At 46.2% G+C, this 14342-nt stretch overlaps 1 protein-coding gene across 2 annotated transcripts in view; it reads right to left on the reverse strand.

The window, feature by feature from the left end:
- The window catches only part of CSF1R (colony stimulating factor 1 receptor), a 72548-nt gene extending 67481 nt beyond the window's left edge, over window positions 1–5067 (reverse strand). For both annotated transcript variants that reach the window (XM_054977354.1, XM_054977353.1), the window contains exon 1: window positions 4849–5067. In XM_054977354.1, the coding sequence (XP_054833329.1) occupies window positions 4849–4921 (73 nt within the window). In that variant the 5' untranslated portion in view covers window positions 4922–5067. The remainder of the gene's footprint in view (window positions 1–4848) is intronic.
- Between the last annotated feature and the right edge of the window lie 9275 nt (window positions 5068–14342).

A 14342-nucleotide genomic window follows, 5' to 3' on the forward strand; every position in this document is an offset into this window, starting at 1 on the left:
ATTGCGAAGTTTATTTTTCTTCTGCCCCCATGAGCCCTTCCGCCGCTTACCCTCATGAATTATTTCCTCGCACTTGCTTTTATTATTGCTGCTTTTATCTATGAATTGGGTTTTAATCTCTTAAATGATTGCTTTTAATCTCATATACATACGTATATTGGTTTTAATTCAATTAAATATCCTATGAATTGCCTCACTTTTAATCTTGTATCTATGAGTTATGCCCTGCTTACACCTTTCACTTTCAACATATATGACTCCCTTCTATGAATTGCTTTTAATCTATATATACATATGAACTGATCTAACTGCTATATGAATTGCCTGTGCTTTTACATGTATATGAATTAGCCCGCTTTTTATCCTGTATTCATGAATTGGCTCATGAATTGCCTTTGCTTTTAACCTTATACCCATGAATCTACCGCTGTATATGAATTACTCATTGCTATGAATTGCTCATTACTGCCTATGTAACTATGAATTGCTCATTGCTATGAATTATTGCTATTTATTCTGACGGTTGCACTTAGCACACCTCCTGGTGTGAACCCAGAGACCTGCAGCCCATTGGCTGATCTAAATTGCAATTATTCGGTTAGGTGGTTCTCCAAACTAAATTTTTGAGTGATGCCTCCCCCTCCTTCCCTTCCCACTCCTTCTTCGCTCGAAGCTCGACCACCGGACATTGCCGACCACCTCGCCTTTGAAGTCAAGTTCGGGGAGCCACGCGCCTGACGTCACGTGGTCCCCGAGGGGGGGAATTGTTGCCAAGTAGGCCCCCTCTCCTGCTTTAAGGCCTGCCATGAACTGTGTTAAAGTTTCCTGCGCTGCTGTTTTACTGCTGCACCAAAGACTGCCCTGCACGTGTGTGTTCTGGTACACGTGTCAGTTTCCTGCCTGCGTGTCAACTACCTTGCTGCTGCAATAGACTGTGTAGTTTACTGACTCCATGTTTGGTTAACTGCACAAAGGACTCTTTTCCTGGGCAGCCCTGCCCAGACCTGTATCTGGACTTCCCAGTGTGTGTTTGGACTTTATTACAAGTGTGCCCCATGCCTGCATTGCCATCTGCCACAGACCGTGCCTGTTTCCTGCTTTGGACTGTGTTTTAAGTGCTGTTTCCCCTGCCTCCATAGAAGCCTGCCTCATATGGGCCCAAGCCGCTGCTAGCAGCCGGGCGCCTGCCGGGGAAACCTCCAGCGAGCCTGGCTAGGCGCTCCCTGGTCAGTTCCCGCCTGGAGCCTCCCGCGGGCCGGTCCCCGAGCTTGCCCTCGCTACCAGGCAACCTGCTAACCAGCCCCAGCTATGCCCAGCCGGCATCCATGTTCTCAGGCACCCAGAGGACCCAGGGAAGAAGACTGCTTTGAGAAGCCATTTTGGCGAAGCGGGCACACCACGTCCGCAGCGAGAGCACCTCGCCCCGCTCTGCATATCTTAGGAGCTGTCCCGGAGAAGGAACTAAGTGCCGACCATCCCAAGCACTTAGAGAATGCATCTCAAAGAAACCTCCGCATTCCAGAGCTGATGACATCAGGACAAGCCCTGTCCGCTGGAACATCCATTCAGCCCACTCGGATTTCCCCCTCCCTCCTTTGTCCCTTCTTCCTGAGGTGTCACTTATCGCAATCTGATTACCAAAGTGGCCCATCCAAGCCATTCAGTAACCCATTAGAACCTTTGTCTTAATCTGTGAGAACCACCAAGTACAGCCCCAGCCCCAGGGTACGTTTTGGGGTATTTAAGCCGGTCTCTCAGACCGCATGGTGTGCGTGCCATCCTATCCAGAACCCCTTGCTGTCCATCTGTGGTCCCAGTGCTGGCATTGGGCCACCTCGCTGCCGTGCCTCTGCTTCGCTCCAGGATTGTGAGTATTCCCCACCATCGTTGGGAACCCGCTAATGCGAAAGTCTCTGCATTTCCTACTCTGTATTTCTTAGATCTTGTGTGTTCTCTTGTATGCTTGTGCAAGTTTAGGCTTACGCCACATTGTTAGCAAATACACGTGATTGAACCTATTTGTAGTCTGCCTCTTTTTCACTAGAGTGTCTGGGATCGGGACCTCCGTAAACATAGGTTAAGATCCGCGCTAATTTTAAGTTACAGACTGCTAAAGCTAATTTCCCCCATTAATAAGAGCAGTTCTGGTAACATCAGCATTAAACCAAGATAAGCCACTACACATGTGCATTCACACACCATGCAGAACCATAATTAATACTGTAGTTAATAAACCAACTCCAGATCCTAGCTTAAGATACTGGTTTGACAAACCCTGACTATCCATAGTACAGAGGAGAGGCCTGCGTTCAGACAGTCATACTATTCACTCATTATAGTTACTTTAATTAAGTGGTGGTTCTGCAAAGTGTCTGACTCTGAACTAAACCTCCATGAATTCTGTAAGTAAATAAACATACTGCTAAGACAATTTTCTGTCCAAGAAAATCTATGACTACTTCCAGATGGGATCATATCACACATGTTGCCTAATTCTGTGATAATTTACAAAATACAGGGTATTTGGAGCTGGTAACAATACCGAATGGGAGAAAGCAACAAACTTTGGCAGAATCATATGGTTTTAACAGATTAGTCAGTTATGCTGTCAGTGTGGTCACTTATGCAGGAGCCATTAGTCCATCTTGCATGCAGCTGGGAAGTTTCCCTGGTGTCTCCAGAGCATCATGAATGATGCTTCTGTAAAGCTGGGGTGGTATTAGTGTGGCCAGCAGGCCTGGAGAAATGTCCCGTCCCTTCAACAGTTGTTTGATGTGCGGAAATTGGCAGTTGAAGCTTTTCATGGCATGCTGGTAAATAACATCACCTGATACTCAACATCCCATCACACCTCTGTTAAAAGACAGGACATTTTTTTCTCCAGGCTATTGGCAACCTTAGGTGGCACCCACATAGATAGGAAAGTCCAGATCTTCCCGGTCCTTCCAAAATTGGTGCCATTTTCCTTGTCCCAATCACCAACTATGGCTGTCTCCCTCCACCCCACACGCCACCAGAGGGCTTTGTTTTTGTTCTTAATTGGCAATTGAATATTGTATATAACATCATAACAATGTGTATATCGGGTTCTTTGAATTCCCAGCTTTCATTCTGAAAAAAAAAAGTGTCTGATCCTTTTTGTTGTGGAGATCTGCATTTTCCCTTATGTCTCATCAACAAAAAGTGCTTGAGAATTACTTTTTAAAACATGACAGCTTGGAATTCAGAGAAACTAGGAAATGCAGTTGCTGATTAAATAAAACTGAAAAGCCGCTGATGGCAGAGGGGAAACTGCCACTGTTGCTGTACCGGGGCAGGAAAACTGCAAGGAATCTTAGCATTTGGAAGCCCCATTGCCGGTGCATTATACTGGCAGCCAAAGAGGCAAGGGGGAATTACTTGAGTTCACCCCCTTGCGAAAAAGTAGGTGTTTCTAACACACATGATACACTAATTAATGGGTTGTTTCCATAATGGTCAGTATGATTGTGTAAACCACGCTATGGTTAGTGTAATTGTATGAATAATGGCAATTGAAACCAGACTGTGAAACTAAGATCTAAAGCTGTTTTATAACAACAGGTAACTCTAGTTTTGTATAATGTCTGAATGCATACTTCCCAGCTTAATCCTGGTTCAATTTTAGCTTGTTCTCTGGTGATACCCTACCAGGCAACAGAAAGAAGGAAATGAAACTCGCATATGTCAAGGCAAAGCAGGATTTGAATGATTGTTTGTAAGCTGTATCCTGGTTTCACAAACGAACCATAAGGAAAGTTAACCACGGTTCTGTGAATTGTGTTATACTGTCAGACTAGTGGCCCATCAAACCCAGTATAGTCTACTCTCACTGGTACTGCTACTGCTACTAGCATCTTTATTCCATCATAGCTGTTTTTCAGAATATGAATTAAAGACGTGCCTGCGTGCAATATAAAATTTTTAGCATAAAGTTTTCTAAAGGGGAGGCTATGAAGATGGTGGCCAAGGTAAATAAAGACAGAATATATGTCCAATTTTGCTGTATGTGGAAGTGAAGGGTCAAACCCTCTGTCTACACAGCCTCAATCCAAGTTGTATATTTGAAGTGATCTGTGTTCTTTTTCAACTCTGGTCTGACCCTAAGGACTCTGGTCTTTAATCCTGTTACTTGAAATTTGTTACACTGGAGATGCCCAGGACTGAACTGGGTACTTTCTGTGGTCAGTTCATAAGGTCTTTCCCTGAGGGTTATCTTGGGATTCAAAATACTGTGAAAGTGACATTCAGTTTTATCATTGAATCTGTGGTGTAGCTATATATAGGAAATAATGCAGTGCATGGTAGTTATGTCATTGCATATGTTTGGCAGGAAATATTACATATTGGCTTCAGTGAATAAGAAATATACAATACGTAAACAGATACAAAAGGTAAACAGATTGGGAATGGTCAGATACTATCCATCTTCTGTTGACTTTACATCACAGGCAACTCCTTTAATTCACTCAAGCAGCTGCTGTTCCCATATCTGGCGATAGCCTCTAAAATATGACAACCACCTGCATTATTGTTCAGCCTACTTTTGTTCATAAAGTAAAGCTTGTTAGGAGATGACCTTTCCCATATCAGCTGAGAATTTTTCATGTCAAGTCCTGAACATTTTGTTAAATTTGTATTTAGGCAGACGATCCTCACAGTCAGAATTTTTCCAAGGAATCAGATGGAAACTCTGACCATTCTGTCTCTCAAAATATCACCTAGAATTATGTAAACCCTTGCCTCTACCCAATAATTCTATCCCACGATCATTCGTTGTCCTGTTGTTAAGAGCACTGTATCAGCAGAGTTGGTAAAAATCAAACCTACCATGGCAGTTAACAGCTGCTACCAGCAGCATCAAGAACGGCAAGCCCATCATCCCTGGTGGGGAGGTATCCATCCAGCACCGGGCAGGTGTGCTGTGATATTAGAAGGATGCCAGTGCCACAGCCGGATGGGTCTTCTTTGGTAGAAAAGAGATGGACGAGATACCGAATGCTGCTAATCTCCCTTCAGTCATGTATTGTCTGTAGCTCTCTCTCTTTGGAGAAGAAACTTCTCCTTTTCTGAAATGACCACAAGTTAGGAAATTCCTAGTTTTATACTTTAAAAAAGAAGTGTGTGTATTAGAGAGAAAAAGTCATCACTAGTACATGGGGGGTGGGGAAGGTTCAGCTTCCCAATGAGCTGCTGACACCCCATTTAAAGGACACTCCAATGTATATATACAAGTGCTGTATTTGTGGTTGTGTGGTGATGTTAGATAAGGTTCCAAGAATTCCCCCCTTATTCCCCTTGTTTCTTCTACCGTTCAAAGTTCTCTTCTCTCTAAGGTCATACCAGATGAGAAGCTGGAAGATCCTTGAAATGCTAATAGAAGGTGCACATGAGCTTATTTGGATTTGGATTGTGACCACATGGGGGGGGGGGTGTAACTTTTCCTGTGAGGTTTTGCTGAACAAAACTGATACCCAATCCCCTTCCCTGAACTAGTATTAGCTCTTAATGGGAAAAAAATCCTTTGATAGGATAATATCTGGGTGAGTGACTTTCAATCAACAAAATTCTAGGGGTGTGTGTGTGTGGATTCAGTAATCCTATAATGGACAAGTAGATAGTTTTCCCTATACAGAATTCTGACAGAAAGTCACTTCTGACTACTCATGAAAGTAGCATAAGTTCTCACTATTAACTTGTTCCCTGTGAGTTTGGCTGGCTCAATCACTATGAATGAGAGGTCGAAGCCATGATAAAAAGATGGGAAGAGTCTGAGACAGCTATTTATTTAAATTACTTAGAATGTGTAAAGATATAAGAGAAAGCTATTTTCAGCTCCCCCCTTCCCCCCCCATATATCTAATTTCTGAGTCCTTTTAATGATGGTAGCAAAATTGAAACTGATGGCAGTCACACTCTGCTGTCTCACAATATTGCGAACAGTTACAAAGCTGCCATAGGGCAGCAAACTGCTGAAAGCAGCAAGTCAAAAAAGAAGCAAGTGTGCATTTAGAGGAGTGGGAGAGAAAGCTGAGAGTTTCTAGTTGTGCTTATAAATAAAGCATTGTTCACAAAGATACCTAAATCAAGTCTTCTCTTCTCCAAAGGAAAGTAAGCACTGCCTTTAGAAAGTCTTGCCACTTTGAGACGTGGAGATGGACAAGCATTTAGGCTGCAGTCCGTAATGTACTTGGTAATGGTGGAGAGAGTGCTCTCAAGTCAGAGCTGACGTATGGCGACCTCTGCTGGGTTTTTCAAGGCAAGAGACTATCAGAGGTGGTTTGCCATTGCCTGCCTCTGCAACCCTGATGAAGAGAGCTATGGTTCTCGAAAGCTTATGCCTCAATAAAGTTGGTTAGTCTTAAAGGTCTTACTGGAATTTTTACTGTTTTGCAACTACAGACTAACACGGCTAACTCCTCTGGATCTGCAACCCTGGTCTTTATTGGAGGTCTCCTATCCAAATACTAACTAAGGCTGACCCTGCTTAGCTTCTGAGATCTAATGAGATCAGGATTGACTGGGCTACCCAGGTTAGGGGGCTTAACATACTTACTAAGTTTTTTTTTTTAATAAATTTTATTTCATAAAAAATAACAACAACAACAACAGTTTGAAACATAAACCAATACGGTAAATACAACAACAAGGTACTTGAGAGATAATTTACAATCATAATGTGAGGCTAATGCTCAAACATGGTTTAGAACTTCAAATTTTTACCAAGTGATACTATGATGATAGGTTTAAATTTGAGAAGCGTATTCATAACATTAACTATTCTTCAGTAGTATTGATCCCTACTGTTCCAATATATTTTGATACAAAGAACTCGAAGACTTACTAAGTTTTTAAATATTAGGGAACAGAATAATGTCAAATAGTGGCATAGCATGGGGGTGGGGGTGAGAAGGCCAGTTGCCCTGGGTGCATAATGTAGGGGGGATGCCATGGGGCACCATGCCAAGGACAGCCCACGCTCTGCAGGAGGCCACCTGCGGCACCCTGGCCGCCTGCCATGCCAATGGGGTGACTGGCTCGCTGGACACTGAGCTGGCCATCCTGTAGCTGAGGAGCACGCCGAACAGGCGGCGGCGTGGGCAGCTGCTGTGGAGGGCTGCCTGATGGGGGCAGGGAGGCAAGTGGCCAGAATCACGGGAGCGCTCCTGCACCCTGCATGATGACATCACTTCCAGTGACATCATCACACAGTCCTGAGAGCATATGCACACAAAGCATGCATGCATGCGGAGCTCGGGAACACACTCCAAACCCGCACTACACTGCTGATGTCAAATACAAGGATTTTGTTAGCAAAATAAAACTGCTTTGCATCTTCAAACTTTCTGTTGTGCTGCCACTTAACCTTTACATTGACAAAACCTCTTTCATATCTAAGATAATACACTCTGCACTATTTTTTGCCAGGTAGGTTAGTCTATCAATAAAATTAACTAATCATGTTAAACTTTGTGCAACATGTACTGAAAACAGGCAATGGATGGCTTGATATAGGGCATGAAAACATAGGCAGAGAACTCCCTTCACCTTCCTCAGTGAATTTCCAGTTTTGTCAGCATTTGAAAGAAGGAAGTCACAGAAGCAAAACATCCTTAATTCATAGTAACCTTAAGTTTTTGTTTATGAAATATAATACGGGCTTGGACACACACGTGTAGCTCTTTTTAAAAAGTAGCCATTCTGTTGATCAACTGACCCATAGGAGTAGAGGAGCATACTAATACGGTTGCCAACTCTGGGATGGGAAGTTCCTGGAGGCTTGGGGCTGGAACCTGGGGAGGGTGAGGTTTGGAGATGAGAGGGACCTCAGTAATATATAAGGCCACAGAATCTATCCTCCAAAGCAGTCATTTTCTCCAGTGGAACTGATGTCTGTAGTGTGGAGATCAGAAAAACTCAAGGCTATACCTGGAGGCTGGCAACCCTGCACACTAAATTGACTCTCCATTCCACCTTCTTCCAAATAGTTGATCAGTGTGATTACTACTTGTGAACAGGGCACCATGAATACAGCTTTGAGAACTGGACTGGGAAGAGGATCTGTGCATGCAGTACGTGTTGCACACATGAGTCATTGCCTTCTTAGGAATATGCACTCAGAAGTCTGGGTCAAAATGAGAGACATACTGAGCATCACATTCTGCATTTTCATGTTCAATCAAAGGTGCATTCTTGAAGTTGACTAGAATGTTAATGCAGTAATTGTTTACTGAAGTACGTCTACATGCAAGCCAGATATATGCTGAAAATCCAGGAGTAGCTAAACAGACTGCCCGAAAATTGAAAATCAGCAGTGCATTGAGGGGGCTCGGCTGGAATGTTTCTGCAGTGCTGCTTTTTTTTAATTTACTTGCTAGGATTCTTTTACATGACAAAACATTTTAAAATGTTTTGCAGATCAAAGTGGCACAGTCTGTTCTACCACCCCAGGTTTCTATCGCCTTGTTTTTCTGCATGATCAGTTGGGGCCATAATCTATAATACTATGCATCAGACTATGGAATTCATTGGAACTTACTTTTGAGGAATGCCTGCTCACAGCCTTGAATTGGAACAATTATTGTGGTTGGGTGGAAGATGGGGAAAGGCAGGATCCCGGGCAATTGTGCCCAGCATTGGGTCAGCTGCATGCATCTCACAATGGTTTCTGCAGCCTGGCCCTGTTTGTGGGGCAAGCACACCTCATGATTGGGCTCCAATTTGGTCCACAGTTCATGTTTAAAAGAAAGGGACCAGAGACATGCTAGGCATTTGGAGGCATCTACCTGAGGAACTTGTAATCAATAGAGCTGTGGCCTGATTTCCCCACAATTTAGTGTGTCTGTGTCATTCTTCTCTCTTTCTCTTCAGACACATTTCCATTCTGGACACAAATATCGATAGGCTTTGTGTGTGACCTGTGCTACCTCTGAATATGGATCTCTATGTGAGGAATAATTCTAAAAACCATCAGTTCTGGTGCACCAGCCACATGTAACAGGAATATGTACATGATACAATCTGCACAGTCACCATTTTGTATTAATAGTACATGTTTGTGAGTACTGAAGCCTGGAAAAATACACACATTGTCCTATTCACAAAAAACAGTGATAGTATATATTGGGAGGATTGCAAGTAGTGTGCATTCCCATTATGCATGGTTGCTTTGCTAAAATCAAATGTCTGAAAAGGACTTCTCAGAAACAGGTCCAGTAAATTATAATCTCTTACCCTTTTGGCATTGTTCATATAGTTAACTATCATTTATGAAGTATGAATGACAGTACAAGGTTCAGTTCTCTCCAAAATTTAGCGAAAGTTTGAATCCATAGTATCTGTTACAATAATGTTTTGGTTTGATAAAATTATCTTCAATAATTCTCAACTGTATTTTTTATTTTAGCACATTTTAGCAAGTACATAATTGACTCACTGTAATTACAGAAGCCTCTTACGACCCCCTATGCTCTATGTAGCACATGGTAACCCTTGTTGAAAGTGTGCACAATATTAAGATTTTGTGGTTCTGAGTTACCTGTAGCAAGAATCTTTTCAGAAGATGACAGAAAGCCAGTAACATGCTGTTTTGTTTTCTCCAGTCAAATATTCAGACAGGTTGACTTGGAATGCTTCTCACAGCCATTTTGATATTTTAGACACCTAGGAAAAGTTTGCTGTACATCACAATATTCCATCCTAAAACTTCCCAGTGTATATCATCTGACTATTCAAATATATGCAAAATATTCATTGAAGGTTTGGGACTGGATTTTAAAATACTAAGAGTGGAACAAAGTTCATGGAAAAGGACTTCGTTTCCCTCCCACTTTAGTCCACTGAGCCTTCCTTCAAATTCTGCTCCTGGGGTAAGAGGACCACCACAAACAGCATGGGAGGTGAAATAGGGTCTTCAGTGGAAAGAGGGACTCAGCAAAATCCCCCTCCCCACCAATATAAAAATGTCATTCTGTTGTTAATGTTGGCAGAATTGTATCTTTGGACTTTATTTGACATTCAATAATACCTTAGTTTAGTATTTGATAGCTTTTTATGGCTGTCATAAAATGGTATTTAGTATTTGGCAGTGTTTTTCATTTGAAAACTTTACAAGATCTCACAGACTATATCCACCAAAGTGAAAATAATAAAAAATATCTTCAGAGAGAACATGTGGTGTAGTGGTTAGGGTGCTGGGCTTGGACTGGGGACCATCTGCAATTAGTTTCCTGCTCAGCCATGGAATTCTTTCCCAGTCAATCCTACATCCTGCTCCTGTGCACCAACCATGGTCTTCAAGCTGCCACCTGCTGGCTGTTCCTACAGCAATAAACTAGACACAATGGCAACCCCACGTCAATCACAGGGATGAAAGTCCATCTGTTTACAAAAGTCACAGGGTTCTGTTTGGGACTGCACTGTGGGGACTGCACCATTTTAAAGAGTAGAGATGGGCACGAACTGCATTACGAACTTAAAAAACCCACGAAAATGGTGATCGCACGATAGCGATCCAGCGGTTCGTGATCGTCCACAGCCAACGAACCAGTGTTCGGAAGAGGCCTGGTTCGGTGCGTTTGGCCGTGGTTCGGGAAGCCAGACAGTCAGGCACCAGCAATCAATTCCCCTGGCAACGGAGCCAGGGGAATGCCTGAACTATGTCTGCGCTCCTTCTGTCGCCCTGGAAACCCGAATGGAAGCCCATCTTACCTTGATCGGCAGGTCTTCCTTCCAACCACGGAGCTGCAAAGCGGTTACAAGTTGGGAGAAGACACCCAGGGGAGGGAGGGGGAAGGGGGTGTCCTGTAGCCATGGGCACTCCAATCTCATCCCTGCAAACCCTGATAGGCAGCTCTGATGGCCAAACACAGACCTCCTGTGTTACTCAAGGGGACCTGTGCTTACAAATAGCCGTGGGCTCACAGGCTGGGTTTCATTTTCAGCGAGCAGTGGAGTGGGACAGAGCTCTTGCTTGCCACTTGCTAGCCTTAGGGGAGAGAGACTGAGAGTATAATTCAGCTTGGCTTTGGGGGATAGGGATCTATTTCCTCTGGTTCCAGGGCTGCTGCCTGGCTCTGGGGCACCTTTGCTGAGGGCTCACATTGATAATTGATCAGTGCCTGATCGGGTCAGGTCTGTGGGAGTGGTGGGCTAGGGCTCTAGTCCCTCCTTCTCTCTGTTGCCAGTGCTGCTGCCAGGCCCTGGGGTCAAGCTTGGTGGGCACCTCGGCTGAGGGCTCACATTAGTGCCTGATCTGTTCAGGTCTGTGGGAGTGGTAGGCTAGGGCTCTAGTCCCTCCCTCCCTCTGGTGCCAGGGGTGCTGCAAGGCCCCGGGGCCAAGCTCAGTGGGCACCTCGGCTGAGAGCTCACATAAGTGCCTGATCTGTTCAGGTCTGTGGGAGTGGTGGGCTAGGGCTCTAGTCCCTCCCTCTGATGCCAGGGCTGCTGCCAGGCCCTAGGGCCAAGCTCGGTGGGCACCTCGGCCAAGGGCTCACATAAGTGCCTGATCTATTCAGGTCTGTGGGAGTGGTGGGCTAGGGCTCTTGTCCCTCCCTCCCTCTGGTGCCGGGGCTGCTGCCAGGCCCTGGGGCCAAGCTAGGTGGGCACCTCGGCTGAGGGTTCACAGTGTCATCTCCTTTCTTCTCCTCAATTGTTGCTTGCTGGCACGATGAGGCTTTGGGTGGGGAACAAGAGTGGTCATGGGGGGAAGTGCAGAGATTGTCCTGGTTGCAGCATGGGAAGCAGTGCTGTGCAGGACTCTGGAGCAGCAGAAACTCCTGCTCCCCAAAAATCACCAGTTGTGGCTGTGGAGTTGGCCGAAGAGCTCTTGCTGGTGGTGGAAGAGGAACTCCTGAAAATTTGGGGGGAGGAGGAGGCTGAGGGATCCTTGGAGGAATGGTTGGGGTTCGAGGAAACATCCAGCCCGTCCCCATCCCAAACTACCGGTGGTGCTGTCCCTGCCTGCAGTCCACCCATCACTCCGTCTTCCATTGCCAACAACCAGCAGCAACCCTTTGTCCTCCCTCCCCTGGAACCGTTAGTGGGCCACGGTTCAACCTCAATGTTTGGAGGCACTTGCGGTCCCTTCCTACTGACCCCTGCATGGTGCGGTGCTGTGTGTGTGAGGGCCTGGTGTGCTGGGGCAATGACCCGAAGCACCTGTCATCGATGGCCCTGAAGAGGCACCTGAAGAGGCACTACCTGAGCCTGTGGTCTCCATCCTCGGCCAGCGTAACATCCATCAGGGGGTGACCGAGGGCCACCAGCTCGTCTGATCCAGGATCGATGGGAGGGTCTCTGGAATGCACCCCGAGCAAGAAGCCTTGCCTTGAGGGTGCGGCTGGTGGGAGTGGAAGGGTCAGGCAGGCCGCCCTGGGGGAAGTTGTTCCATCAGGGTCGGGGGTGGCTCTGCTGAAAAGGGTGAGGTCAAGGGCTCAGGAGGCAGGCGTTTGTGTGGTGGCGCAGACGATTGCCCTGCAAGGCTTCCCCCTATCGGTCATGGAGGGCATGGGCTTCCAACTGCTGCTCCAGCACTTTGCCCCATGGTTCTCCATGCCATCACGGCACACCGTTGGGCGTCGAGTCGTGCCTGCCCTGTACGAGGCAGCGTGAGACATGGTGCGCAGAGACCTGTTGGCTGCCCAAGGCAGAACAGTGCACTTCACGGCTGACCTGTGGAGTGGCTGCCATCACAGGTACCTTGCCATCACTACCCACTGGTGGCAACCAGAGGTCCTCCACCTCCCCAGGCCAAGATCTGGCAGCCGTAAAAAGGTGCCCAGCTTGACCCCGGGCTACAGGGCGGTTTGTCTTCAAGCACGGGGGATGGGCGAGATCCACACCAGGGCCGTTGTCACACAGGCATAAATTTAGCATGAAAATGGCGCAATTTCCCGGCAAATCTCCACCTTATTCCAACACTGATGCGAGTTTCTCTCTTCTACTTTGATCTTGATATTCGTGATATTATCCATCTCAGTGTGAATGTCCTGCATCAATGTTTATCGCCTCGCCACACCATAGGCCCATCCCTCCATCATTCTTTTCCGCTTCTCAATCCCAGAAGCCATTTCACGCACGTCTCGAGTGCACCAATTTTTTTTTAAATGAAGGTCCCTATATTGCTATTGCGACATTACACAATAAAAGTGCAAACTACTGAAGATAACAACTCAAACCGACTGAATTGCCCTAAAAGACCTTTTCCCTTTTACCCAAAACCATACTTCGAGAAAAAGGCTGTCTTTAGTCATGTTCAGGTTTGCGTTTTTAATTTTTTTATAACAGTATAATGTAATAGCGATATAATGCATACTTTTATCTGCCCTTTTTGGCAGACAAAGGGCTATTTATGGAATTTTAAAATTGGAAAATAAAAGGGTCAACCAATGTTCTGGTCACTCCATGGGTGGGAAAACTGGGCAACCTATCAGGCTCGTTTAGGGTTGGGCTACTGTCATGTTTATATAATGAAATTTCATTATAGCAGAATTATACAGAAAAAAGGGGGGGGAGGAGATGCTTCTGTGCCCATTCGAGAGAACGGCACAGAGCGCTAAGGTGTGAACAGCTGGAAGTGCGAAGAGGCGCAAGGTGACGGAAGGAAACATTATGGTGCCGATAGCAACGAGGACGCTATTTTCTGGAAATTTAACGGAACAGATGCCTGTGTGACGACGGCCCAGGAAGAACATCGCCGCCACCATCAAGGCGGCTCTGAAGGAGTGGACGTCCGGGGTGGAAGGGTTTGTCCGTGGCTTCATGGTGACGGATGTGGGAGCCAACATGTTGGCAGCCCTGAAAGAGGCATCCCTCCCAGGCCTGGTGTGTATGGCGCACAAGCTGCACCTCGTGATGCGGGATGTGCTTGGGCTGGGGAGCAAGCCAAGGGAAAGCTGGGACGAGGGAACCTTGCGGACACGCAATCTGCTGGAAAGCTGCCGTTGCATCGCTTCCCACTTCTCCCGCAGCATAAACTCTTCCCGCGAGCTGTTCCAGAGGCAGGGGGAGGCAGGGGACCCCAAGCACAAACTCTTCCAGGACCTGCCCACCCACTGGAACTTCACCTACGACATGATATGTTGTCTGGTGGAGCAGAAGGGCGCGTTGCAAGACATCCTGTCCTCTTCGGATGTGCTGAGGAGGGGAGAGGAGTTGAGCCTCAGCTCCATGGACTGGAGAGTTCTTGCCCAGATGTCCTGGATCCTGAACCCCTTCAAGGATGCCATAGAGCTCTTTTGCTCCTACCAGGCCAGCCTGTGTCAGGTCCTCCCTCTGATCCACGGCCTCGACCAGTTTCTGGCCCAGGAGCTCCAGCAAGGGCA

The sequence above is a fragment of the Eublepharis macularius genome, chromosome 4, assembly GCF_028583425.1.
Source record: "Eublepharis macularius isolate TG4126 chromosome 4, MPM_Emac_v1.0, whole genome shotgun sequence".
NCBI classification, from domain to species: domain Eukaryota; kingdom Metazoa; phylum Chordata; class Lepidosauria; order Squamata; family Eublepharidae; genus Eublepharis; species Eublepharis macularius.